The sequence below is a fragment of the Aythya ferina genome (genome assembly GCF_964211825.1).
Source record: "Aythya ferina genome assembly, chromosome: Z".
Taxonomy (NCBI): domain Eukaryota; kingdom Metazoa; phylum Chordata; class Aves; order Anseriformes; family Anatidae; genus Aythya; species Aythya ferina.
In genome coordinates, this window is record NC_140299.1 from 52,069,268 (window position 1) to 52,082,055 (window position 12,788).

At 47.6% G+C, this 12,788-nt stretch overlaps 1 protein-coding gene across 5 annotated transcripts in view; it reads right to left on the reverse strand.

Annotated features, from left to right (window-relative positions):
• Positions 1-6,701, reverse strand: part of FSD1L (fibronectin type III and SPRY domain containing 1 like) — a 30,570-nt gene extending 23,869 nt beyond the window's left edge. For 4 of the 5 annotated variants that reach the window (XM_084504945.1, XM_084504944.1, XM_084504943.1 and 1 more), the window contains exons 1-3: positions 6,565-6,701; positions 2,526-2,621; positions 1,430-1,561 (exon numbers count right to left, since the gene is read on the reverse strand). In XM_084504945.1, coding sequence (XP_084361071.1) covers positions 1,430-1,561; positions 2,526-2,621; positions 6,565-6,579 — 243 coding nt within the window. In that variant the 5' untranslated portion in view covers positions 6,580-6,701. Of the gene's footprint in view, positions 1-1,429; positions 1,562-2,525; positions 2,622-6,062; positions 6,141-6,564 lie in introns of all 5 variants that reach the window. The other variant, XM_084504946.1, reaches the window with a different exon arrangement.
• Positions 6,702-12,788: the final 6,087 nt, after the last annotated feature.

Here is a 12,788-nt window from a genome sequence, read left to right on the forward strand (position 1 = left end):
ATAAAATAATTGATACAAGCCACAGATGAAATTCTTCTATAACTTATTTAAAGAATAAGTGCTTCTCAATAAATATTTAAAATTCAGGTATTCATCGATGTGTGCAGACCTATGTCTGTTGAGATTCTTCTGAAGGACTTAAAGCAGAAATACAAAAATGGAGGCAGGAAAGTAAAACTTATATGGTGTACCCATTTTGAAATGATTTACACCACCAAGTCTATGGTATGAGGATAAAGCAAACCTTATAAGGAATCCTGTGGAATTTGTTTTAAGAAACAGTTCCTCAAGTTTCTTTAAACTGTCTGGCTAAGTGAAGGTAAATTTTCTGAATAAAAAATGGACCTGAACAGGCTTAAGAGCTGGGCCTGTGTGAACATCATGAGGTTCAACAAGACTAAGTGCAAGTGCAAGGTCCTGCATCGCAGTCAAGGCGATCCCAAGCACAAATAGAGGCTGGGCAGAGAATGGATTGGGAGCAGCCCAGAGGAGAGGGACCTGGGGGTGGTGGTTGATGAGAAGCTCACCATGAGGCAGCACTGTGCGCTTGCAGCCCAGAAAGCCAACCGTACCCTGGCTGCACCAAAAGCAGCGTGGCCAGCAGGGCTGGGGAGGTGATTGTCCCCCTCTGCTCTGCTCTCCTGAGACCCCACCTGGAGCGCTGTCAGCTCTGGGGCCCCCAGCACAAGAAGGACATGGACCTGTTAGAATGAGTCCAGAGGAGGCCACAGAGATGATGAAGGGTCTGGAGCAGCTCTCCTATGAAGACAGGCTGAGGGAGTTGGGGTTGTTCAGCCTGGAAAAGAGAAGGCTCCAGGCAGACCCTACAGCGGCCTTCCAGTACCTAAAATGGGCCTATGGGAAAGCTGGGGAGGGACGCTTTGTCAGGGGGTGTACCGATAGCACAAAGGGTAATGGCTAAAAGAGGGTAGATTTGGATTAGATATAAGGAAGAAATTCTTCACTCAGAGGGTGATGAGGCACTGGAACGAGTTACCTGAGAAGCTGTGGATGCCCCATCCCTGGAGGTACTCAACACCAGGCTGGATGGGGCTTTGGGCAACCTGGTCTGGTGGGAGAGGTCCCTGCCCATGGGAGGGGGTTGGAATTAGATGGCCTTTAAGGTCCTTTCCAACCCAAACCATGCTATGATGGCAGCAAACATAACTAAGTCCTTCTCCATCTGTAAGTTATAGGTTGTACCACTTTCTATCAATATAACTATGTCCAGAACATAAACGTACTAGAGATCGTGAAGAATCCTAGAAGAGACCAGAGATGCAATTACACGAAAGAAGACATTTACCTTGTAGTTACTGTATTTCTTGCAAGACTACCATAGCCTCATTTTCAAGTTAAGACTTAAAATAGCAATTTAAAACTACATCTGAAAATTTTTGCAACTAGATAAAAGAAATTTTATAGTTACATTCAGAGCTTGAATTTTTTCAGTCCTTTCTTGCTGAATAGTGTTGGCCATACTCTCCTTCATCTCATCCAGCACTGAATGCAGAGCATCAAATTCTTTATCCAACTCATGGAACACATTAGAAGAGTTTACCTAAAAAGAGAATTGAAGACTGTTGCAATTTTTACTGGAAACCATGCAGACTAGCCTTTTAGGCAGAAAATCACATTGCTCACCCAAATACACTTTGCCAAGACCACTATATACCTTGTTATTGCTCCTCACTTTAGCAAAGAGGAGAAAACACTAAGAACAATAGATATCTCCTAAGCAGACATAACATCAGGGCACTAGCAGAAATCCATGAAAACTTCTGTGATACTCAGAAACCTGCACAGAACCAAGTTATATGGCAACTTTGTTCCATGCTAAAAGGCCTTCGTTTCCCTCTTGCAATTATATCGTAGCTACCTGATGCTTTTAAAGAGGCAGATATCCAGTTTCATATAAAATAACTTCCTGCAAAACTATAAACTGCATTTAAAGGAGATTAAAAATCTGCTGGAGTACTTCCATTTCAGCAATTAAATCGGCTCAGCTCTAACAAGAAACAACTTATTGCTTATTGACAGGCTGCAGAAAACTGAACCTAGAGCAAAATGCCCTAAAACAGATCTAACTGTTGACTTAAGCCCAATAATTTGCAACTACTAAAAAGGGAAAGAGCAAATAATTTCCCTGAAGTATCTAGATGTTCTCATTATCCAATCTGCCAAACAGATGTCTGAAAGAACAGACTACCTGTAAATAACAGGAGTTTGAGGTCACGCATCAGAAACAGATTTTCTCTTCCAAACAAATCAAACCCCCCAAAGTAGTGGTTTTTGTTTGTTTGTTTTTCCAGAAAACCAAAAACACTATACCTTTCAAATGGAGGTACCATTATACCTTCCACTTCAAAAGTAACGTGTTTTCCTATGTGGTTCCAACACAAAGTTATAGTTTAAGTTTGATTCTCATAGCCCATTCCTTATACAGTACACAACCACTTTACAGCTGACAAAACTGGAAAACTGGTCCTTTCTGAGGTACAGCCTATGAATCTTAACATAAATACCTGTACGTTTCTTATCGTTTGTTTCAGTATGTCAATAAAGTTGAAAATTTCATCCTTTTTGTTCGCTAGAGTAGAGACAATCCTTTGCAGATCCTCCTAGAATTACAAAAACAAATAAGAAGTTGCAAAAGGACATCGGTCGTCACCATTTCAACACATATGGAAATTCGTAACACATGTTCTAGTTGTGGCAGATTCAACTCTTCTGACAAGAGATCACAAGATATACGTCGTTAAAAAGAGTATCAAAGATCTACGTGTTCTACCAAATTAAAGATCTTCAGTTGTTCGTTTGAGAAAATTCAAGACTTTATTCTGCAGTATACTATTTTACGTTTTGCTACCCATATTACTGAAATTCCCAAGTCATCTAATCAACCAGACCAGCTACTGTCACCACACTCTGATGATAGAATTAGTGCTGCAGAAGGTCCCTTGCTGAACGAGGCAGGTGTCGTGGTAACGGGAGACACCGAGAATGCGGAGATACTGCATGCTTTCTTTGCTTCAGTCTTTGCTTGAAGGACTCTACCCCCCCGGGACTCCTCGACCCTGGAGGGAGGAGAAAGGGTCCGGGAAGTGGAGGTCTCCCCCCTTGCTGACAAGGGAGTGGTTCGGGAGCGTCTGAGTGGGCTCAACTCAGGAAGTAGGAAAGGCTGAGAGACCTGGGTCTGTTCAGCCTGAAGAAAAGAAGACTGAGAGGGGATCTCATCAATGTGTATAAATACCTGAGGGGTGGGAGACAGAGGGATTTGGCCAACCTCTTTCCAGTGGTTTGTGGGGACAGGACAAGCGGCAATGGCCACAAGATGGAGCACAGGAAGTTCCGTACCAACATGCGAAAGAACTTCTTCATGGTGAGGGTGACAGAGCACTGGGACAGGCTGCCCAGGCAGGTTGTGGAGTCTCCTTCTCTGGAGATATTCAAGGCCTGTCTGGACGCCTACCTGGGCAGCCTGCTCTAAGGAACCTGCTTTGGCAGGTGGGATAGACCCGATGGTCTTTCAAGGTCCCTTCCAACCCCTTTGATTCTGTGATTCTGTGACCTGTGGAGTACAACTAAGAGTGATTTTTAAACTTATTCCGCAAGTTGTAAAATCCTTTGGTAAACACTTTGTATTGTCCAACTGAGAACAGCCTCAAAGACAGAAGTGTACTGCTACCTGGGAAAGAGAAACAAGATTTCATATCTGTTGTATACTACCTCCAGCCACTTAAAAAGAAGTAGATTAAGCTTACAAAATATGCACTCAACATGCAAAATTGTTAGGGATATCACAACAGTTTTTTTAATTAAACAGTCTAACAAATTTAATTTTACTAAGAAGTCACTCATTCAAAGAATGCGACAAAAACAAATCAATGCTTGGTACTTAAAATTAAGTCTAATTCTACAGTTCAAGTTCTGAACAGATTGGAATACTGAACGTGTAAGTTCTAGAAACAGATCTGAATCTAAAATGCTGGATTTATGCGGCTTCTTAAGAAAATGAAGCTATCTTAATTGAAATTAATCAGTTGGACTGAGTTTCAAGTTGCCAAGCTTAGCATTGTAACAGGACAACATACAGGAAATCAAGGCAGACAGGGAGCTAATAAGCACACCTCGTGAACACCTAGACTACCCAAAAGATGTCGCAGAGGTTCGTCCCCACCCCCTCCCACGAGCAATTTCTTAATAACCATTTACTACTGAGCTAGTTTGCTAAAAAGCAGAAAGGATGTTTTATTCTTTCATAGCACCCACTTAGATGTGCGACCTGCCTTACAAGGAACTTCTCCAACAGTCCTAAGGCTGTGTGTTTTTTTCCTGTTTTATTCTTCCCTTCCTCAGCATTTCTCAAAGGACTCTCTACAATGTGCTTACCATTACCCTGTCCCATTGCCTTTTTGCAGTGTCATGCTCTGTATCGAACCTCTAGCAGAGGAAAAATGCAATTCTACTGCTTTACACAGCACTTCCACAATGCATGTTGTAAAAGACACAAGGCGACTGCTAGCAATGACTGGAATTAGGACTGTAAGGAGAAGAAGCAAGGCCAGACTGGCTTCTTTCAGAAATGCTCAGTACAGTAAGCCTTTATCACTTCCTCACAGAATCTGTTCACTGTTTGGTTCAAACAGAACATATTTAAAGACACCTTTGTACACAGGCTGCCAGATGAGATGCCATCATCCAGCCAGCTGCTTCTGCCTTCAGTACTGACCAGAAGCAATTGTTTTTGCATGTCAGCCCACAGTTAAGCCTTAGATCCTATAAACATAACTGTCAATTTGGATGAACAAGAAAACTCCCAATCCTCTTTCAAGCAGGATTTTAGGGCTTACTCAGTTCTACCATGTGGAAAAAAAAAATAGTCTTCTTGTACATGGTACTGGACCATGCTTTGGGTTTTTATAGCTGTGTATGACTAAAGGAAAAGATCTGAAGAGTGCTTGTGAAGCCTTTGCACAGCCGATCTGACATACACAGCAGCAGCTCTAAGATAACTGTCAAACAAGGTTTTCACCACACCTAAAGGAAAACTGACCAGTGAGTATGGATCTTTTTCAGCCAGACACACGTTTCTCCAAACAAAAATTATACCAGGTTTGATCGAACTTGAACAAAATTAAGATGTTTTCTGCAAACACAGACGAAAGAGGCCTAAAAATACCCACCAACAGCACACAATATTTCTTTCCTGAAGGAGGCCTACAAGAAAGCATGGGAGGGACTCTTCGTCAGGGGTTGTAGGGATAGGACAAAGAGTAATGGCTTTAAACTAAAAAAAGGGTACGTTTAAACTAGACTTTAGGAAAAAATCCTTTGCTGTGAGGGTGGTGAGGCACTGGAACAGGTTGCCCAGAGAAGCTATGGCTGCCCCATCCCTGGAAATGTTCAAGGCCAGGCTGGATGGGGCTTTGGGCACCCTGGCATCCTAGTGGGTGGCATCCCTGCCTATTGCAGGGGGTTGGAGTTGGAAGATTTTTATGGTCCCTTCCAACCCAAACCCTCCTATGATCCTATGAATTTATTGCCAGTTAGTGACAGATTAGGAAAGTGACAAATAAAAGGGAAAAAAAAAAAAGTGAAAATTAAACTAAGGAAAAAAGGAAACACCATCCTCCCCACAGCCTGCTCCACCAGGGGCCTCTCCACAGGCCGCTGGGGAACTGCTGCTGCCTGCCTGCAGCACCTCCTGCTGCACTCACCTGGGGGGCTGCAGGGCTGCTTCCCTCACATTTTCTCACTCCTTTCTCCCACGACAGCTACTGCAGAGCATTTTCTGACTTTTCTTAAGTAACGTTATCACAGAGGCACCATCAACATCGCTGGCGGGCTCAGCTTTTGCCAGCAGCAGGCCCATTTTGGAGCCGGCTGGCACCGTCTCTATCTCACAGGAGGCCAGCTCAGGTCTTTCCTCACAGAGGCCACCCCTGCAGCCTCCCAACTACCTTGCTGCTTTAATTCAATACACCACCAACACCCAACCCACCAGAACAGAAGGCCAGCTTTCAACTGCTAGCATGTGCTTTCCAACCACTAATACCCACCGTGCTTCAGCTTTACGCCCGTCGCTTGTTGTCTGAACCTAACACCCTCTTTACAGAGAGCGGACGTGGACGTGGCACCTGCAAAGCAACGGCGTGCTGATGGGCACATGAAAGGGTATGAAAAAGGAGATGGAGCCCTGCATCATGTGGTGCCTCGCAGCCGTGCCAGGAGAGCAGCAGCCAGACCACCTCCCGCTCCCCCGGCAGCCAGCACCCGGCGCCGCACAGCACCTGTTGAGGCAGCCGGGGGGGGGGCCTCATCGAAGCCAAAAAGCACGCCAATTACAAACCAATTACACCAGTTTCGCTTCAGAAAAGCAAAATTTATTTTATTAAAAAAAAAAAAAAAAACAAAAAAAAAAGACTTTGCTTCCCCAGCCTCTACGCATTTGATCTCCTGCACTTCTTATACCCCCCCCCCCCCACCCGCCCGTGACAGGACCCCCAGAGCCCCCTCTCCTCCCCTCCCCGTCGCCCTGAGGGCGGTGGTGCCGGGACTCACCCTCTGCTCGCTCATGGCGACCACCGCGGCGGGGGGCGAGGCGGGAGGCTGCTCCGGGGCGTCAGGCTCCGCCACCGATGGCTCGGCCGCGGCCACGGCCCCCGCCCCCGCCTGTGCCAAGCCGAGGGCTCGGCAGGATGCCGCCCGGCCTTCTGCACATGCTCGCGGGCGGCGGCCGCCCTAGAGCCGGAGGGCGGGGAAGGGGGCGGGAGGCGGCGGCGCAGGGGTGAGGCGGCGCTGGGGACCCGGGTTCGAGACCCGCGCCCGGATCGATGGGTCCCTCGCGGCCGCGGCAGGTTTCCTACTTAACAGTGCAGGAAACCTCCCTAAAGGCACGCTGGTCTCTGCGAGCCCTCTGTACCCCTATCTGCAATCCTCTGTCTGCCCCGAGGAGCCCACAGGGTGCAAGCAGGCCCCGCGGCAGGCATGGGGGCTCGGCCTCCCCTCCTTGCACACTCAAACCTGCACCCACCGCCAGCCATGGGTGAGGGGAAATACTGGAGGAGAAAGGTGTCAGGATGTATCGCTCTGGCCTCTCAGCACTGCCTCCAGGTCTCCCACAGCTACCTTACCTGGCAAGGGACAGGCCAGGCCCTGGTGGCCATTTGATCATTTATGGCACCTTCCAGCTATCCAGTATTTCCTTTCCTCCAGGCAACATCCACAACCCGTGCTAGTATTTTTCGTGGCTGCACCTGCTTGAATTGTTCCTGTGAAGATAAACCGGTTATTTTGTCCTGAGTTAATTGTTTCTGTGTTCCTAACTAATAATTTCACATGCATTGCTCTGTTAGCATTTGCCCCAGCGTTTTCCCGTCATCTTTGCTAACAGTCCACAGGCCTAAAAACTCAACAGAGAAATTCAAGGAAACATCCCTCGCTTTGTCATGCGCAGTTTCACTTTATAGGCTCATTTTATGCTTCTCACAAATGGAAATTTCATACAAAAGAACAGGAAGAAAAATCGTGGCTATCAGTGAAGACTGCCTGCTTGGGCTGACACCTCAGTCTGACAAGAAACAAGGAGTCTTACATCTGCAGGGGAAACACTTACTGCTGGTACCAGGACATTCTCCCTCGCTACCCATGGCAGAGCAGCCCAGCTCTGTCTTGCACGCCTGCTGATTTTGCTAGCCCTGAACAGAAAAACACAATAGGCTTTGGGTTGAGGACACCTCAGAAATCTCTTGTATTGTTTCAGACCACCTCTATGGAAGTCAGCAGCCTGCAGCTGCCAGGGTGTGTGGCTGGTAAACACCCCTGGCAAACAGGTAAGCTGAATGATGGCTGGGACTGCTCCATTGCAACCCTTCCAGCCATCTTCCCTTTGCATACATCATTTCTGTTCCATATCAAACCAGCAGCAAGCAGTTCCAAAGTTCAGAGATATTTCATCTTCTTAGTGATTACATCCTTTCAGAATAGGACTTTTTCTTTAAAATTGCACATACCCATTGTGTCTTCCTAAGGGTAAAAAAAAATACTAAAACAGTAAAAGTATTGTAGGCATATACACAAATGTAAATACACAATTTTCATTTTTATTTATGCATACACTTTACATGGATTAATTTTGTGGTTTTGGTGAGAGGGCCTGTGCACGCTCCTGGTGTTCTGCATGTTCTTACAAAGGTCGTTACCTGCATGTGCCCCCAAACCTGCTTCAAAACGCTTCTGAAGTCTCAAGAGAGAATATTTCCTAAGCCACTCAGCTAGTGCCCTTCTGTTTTTCTCCAGACGGCCTTCTAACTTTTAGATTCTGCAGTTATTTACTTTCCCACTTATTCTTGTATATGTGAGCTTCAGACACTAGACACGGCTGCCCTCCCACAGATGCCACTCTATCACACACCTGCACTTCGAGTCCTCTCCTCTATTTCTTGTTGTCGGTGCCTCTTTCCCTTGGGGCAGTCTCCCACACATGGTTTTCCAGCATGTGCCCTGGTGCCAGAGAATCACAGTGGCTTTTTTTGTAGCTGTGCTCTGGGTCGCAGTCTTGTTTGAGTCAGTAAGGCAATAATAAAAACTGTAACTGGTGTCAGAGAAAACTGAACAGAGATGGTTTTTGCATAGTTTTGGTGCAATTAACACTAAGGAAAGCACCACTTCAGTGCCCAGAATTGTCACAGAGTTCATGAGAACTAGAACTGAAATCAAATATCACAGAATCACAGAATCGTCTAGGTTGGAAGAGACCTCCAAGATCACCGAGTCCAACCTCTGACCTAACACTAACCAGTCCTCCACTAAACCATATAACTAAGCTCTACATTCAAACATTTTTTAAAGACCTGCAGGGATGGTGACTCCACCACTTCCCTGGGCAGCCCGTTCCAATGCCTCACAACCCTTTCAGTAAAGAAGTTCTTCCTAACATCCAACCTAAAACTCCCCTGGCTCAACTTAAGCCCATTCCCCCTCGTCCTGTCACCAGGCACGTGGGAGAACAGGCCAGCCCCCACCTCACTACAGCCTCCTTTGAGGTACCTGTAGAGAGCGATAAGGTCGCCCCTGAGCCTCCTTTTCTCCAGGCTGAACAAGCCCAGCTCCCTCAGCCGCTCCTCGTAGGACTTGTTCTCCAGGCCCCTCACCAGCTTCGTCGCCCTTCTCTGGACTCGCTCAAGCACCTCCATGTCCTTCTTGTAGCGAGGGGCCCAAAACTGAACACAGCACTCGAGGTGCGGCCTCACCAGAGCCGAGTACAGGGGGACGATCACCTCCCTAGCCCTGCTGGTCACACTGCTTCTTATGCAAGCCAGGATGCTGTTGGCCTTCTTGGCCACCTGAGCACACTGCTGGCTCATATTCAGCCGACTATCAACCAATGCTACAAGGTTCTTCTCTGCCTGGCAGCTCTCCAACCACTCCTCTCCCAGCCTGTAGCTCTGCTTGGGGTTATTGCGCCCCAGGTGCAGGACCCAGCACTTGGCCTTGTTGAACTTCATGCAGTTGACCTCAGCCCATCGGTGCAGCCTATCCAGATCCTCCTGCAGAGCTTTCCTACCCTCGAGCAGATCGACACACGCGCATAGCTTGGTGTCATCTGCGAACTTACTGAGGGTGCACTCAGTGCCCTCATCCAGATCATTGATGAAGATATTAAAGAGGACCGGCCCCAGCACCGAGCCCTGGGGGACGCCACTAGTGACTGGCCTGCAACTGGACTTGGCTCCATTCACCACGACTCTTTGGTCCCGGCTATCCAGCCAGTTTCTAACCCAAAGAAGTGTGCGCCAGTCCAAGCCAAGAGCAGCCAGTTTCTTGAGGAGAATGCTGTGGGAGACGGTGTCAAAAGACTTGCTGAAGTCAAGGTAGACCACATCCACAGCCTTTCCCTCATCCACCCAGTGCGTCACTTTGTCATAGAAGGAGATCAGGGTCGTCAAGCAGGACCTGCCTTTCAAAAACCCATGCTGACTGGGCCTGATCGCCTGCTTGCCCTGCAAGTGCTGCGTGATGACACTGAAGATAATCTTCTCCATGAGTTTCCCTGGCACTGAGGTCAAACTGACAGGCCTGTAGTTCCCTGGGTCTGCCCTCCGGCCCTTCTTACAGATGGGCGTCACGTTTGCTAGCCGCCAGTCAACTGGGACCTCCCCCGATAGCCAGGACTGGTGATAAATGATGGAAAGCGGCTTGGCCAGCTGCTCCACCAGCTCCCTCAGCACTCTTGGGTGGATCCCATCCGGCCTCATCAACTTGCGCACACCCAAGTGCTGCAGCAGGTCACCACACATTTCCTGGTGGATTATGAGGGACACATCCTGCTCCCCATCCCCTTCCACCAGCTCAGGGTACTGGGCATCCAGAGAACAACCAGTATTGCTACTAAAGACTGAGGCAAAGAAGGCATTAAGCACCTCAGCCTTTTCCTCATCTCTTGTAACTAAGTCTCCCCGCACATCCAGTAAAGGATGGAGATTCTCCTTAGTCCTCCTTTTTGTGTTGATGTATTCATAAAAATATTTTTTGTTGTCTTTAATGGCAGTAGCCAGATTGAGCTCCAGATGAGCTTTGGCCTTCCTAATTTTGTCCCTGCACAGCCTCGCAACATCCTTATAGTCCTCCTGCATGGCCCACCCTCTTTTCCAAAGATTACAAACCCTCTTTGTTCTCCTAAGCTCAAGCCACAACTCTCTGCTCAGCCAGGGGTCTTCTTCCCTGCCGGCTCGTCTTTGGGCACGTGGGGACAGACCGCTCCTGAGCCATTAAGATTTCCTTCTCAAGGAGCGCCCAGCCTTCCTGGACCCCTCTGCCCTTCAGAACCTCCTCCCAAGGAACTCTGCCAACCAGTGTCCTCAGCAGCTCAAAGTCGGCCCTGCTGTAGTCCAAGATTGTGGTTTTACTGATCCCACTCCTGACTTCACCAAGAATGGAGAACTCCACCATCTCGTGGTCACTCTGCCCAAGACAGCTCCCGACAACCACATCTCCCACCCGTCCTTCTCTGTTTGTGAAGAGAAGGTCTAGCGGGGCGTCACCCCTGGTAGGCTCACTAACCAGCTGCGTCAGGAAGCATCTTCCACGCTCTCCAGAAACCTCCTAGACTGCTTTCTCTGGGCTGCATTGTGCTTCCAGAATATGTCTGGGAAGTTGAAGTCCCCCACGAGAACAAGCACTGATGATTTCGCAACTTCTGCCAGCTGCCTGATCCGTCTCCTCATCCTGGTGGGGGTCTGTAACAGACCCCCACCAGGATGCTCCCCTTGTTGGCCTTCCCTCCCAGGAAACTGGCTTTACGTGAAAATAAATGAGCTCTGGCAGTAATAAAGGGAAGCACCAAGCCCAGTAAAAACAGTTCTGTTAACAAAGTCAGGGGGCAGGCTGTTGCCCTGTGCTGGTGCCAGCCCTCCAGTAGCACAGCGATACCTCAGCACAGCACCAAGCTCCTGCCACCTCCGGGATCCAGAACAACCCCTCCAGGGCAAAGTGTCCTTCTCTGCAGCATCGGTAGGAGCACCCTGAGCAACTGTGCTGGGAGGCAGACATGCACCCTCCCCAGTGCTCAGCACTTCCTTGGGCAATGCTAGGAAGAGCAGGATTGGTGCCTGGTGCTCGTTTCCAGTAGCTGGAGGTTGTTGCGAGGACATTTGTTGTCGACGGAAGGAAGACACAGACGCTCAATATGAGTGATCAGTGAACTTCGATTTATTGGATAGCTCAGTCGTCTTTTATCTAATTCAATATAATTAGCTCATACATATTGCAAAAGCTAAGCTCATGATTGGTTAGTGCATTTCTCTATTCTATCAGCTAGTTTCCCACCAAAGTAACACAGTTAGTACTTTCCCAGCATACCAACAGATATCATGTCCTTGTACCTGAAACCTCCCTAAAACCTCCCAGAACTTACATTCCTTCCCAGGCCGCATTCACGTATTTTCTCAGGCTTATTTACGTACTTTCTCAGGCTCATTTGAGCTGTGTTCGATACTTTGTTAACTTGCGGCCTCCTAGCTGCTCAACATTCACATGACCTACTTCACTTAACCATTCCTCCACAGGAGGTTGCCTTTGTTCCTAAGGAGTCAGTGCTTCAGGGGGTGCTGGCTGCTGTTGGGGCCACTTCAGCCCTGCCCCTCTGTGTTTTGTTCTCCTACTAATTACTCTTTATGTCAGACAAGGGTCAAAAGGACCAAGCCAAGTTTTTGTTAACTACTGTGAATTTGTTTGTTTGTTTAATTCATATATATATATAGAGAGAGAGAGAGGTACCCTTTAAGATGCAGGATATACCTATACAGGTAGGATATAACTATGTACACCATTCAAGTAGAGCCAAGGGAGTCTGCAAGACCCAATGAAAAGAAAATAAAATCCCATTATGTGAAAATAAAGTTAGGGATATTTCTCAGAAGTCACCTGTCTGAGAAGATGAAGGCTGAGTTCTTCTGCTCTTAACAGTTTGTCAGTTTCTGAGGTTGCTCCTCTCATGCTGAAGTGCCTATTGCAGTAAGCTTTGACCCGTGTCAAAATGCAGTGAATAAGTACATTTTCTTAGCCACCACATATGAAGGGCTGGCCTGGAGCCAGCAGCCCAGAAGTCACTTCACATTTTAAAAGAACGTTTTGAAAAGCTCTTGCAGGCATGAGCAGAAAGAAAAGAGGCAGAGTGGGGAAAAGGCAGAAGGAAAAGGAGCAAGGAAGGGGAGATTTTTCACGTGGTATAAAAGCAAGCACATCATGGTAAAAGTGTCTGCTACTGAATGTTTTTGTTTAGTAGA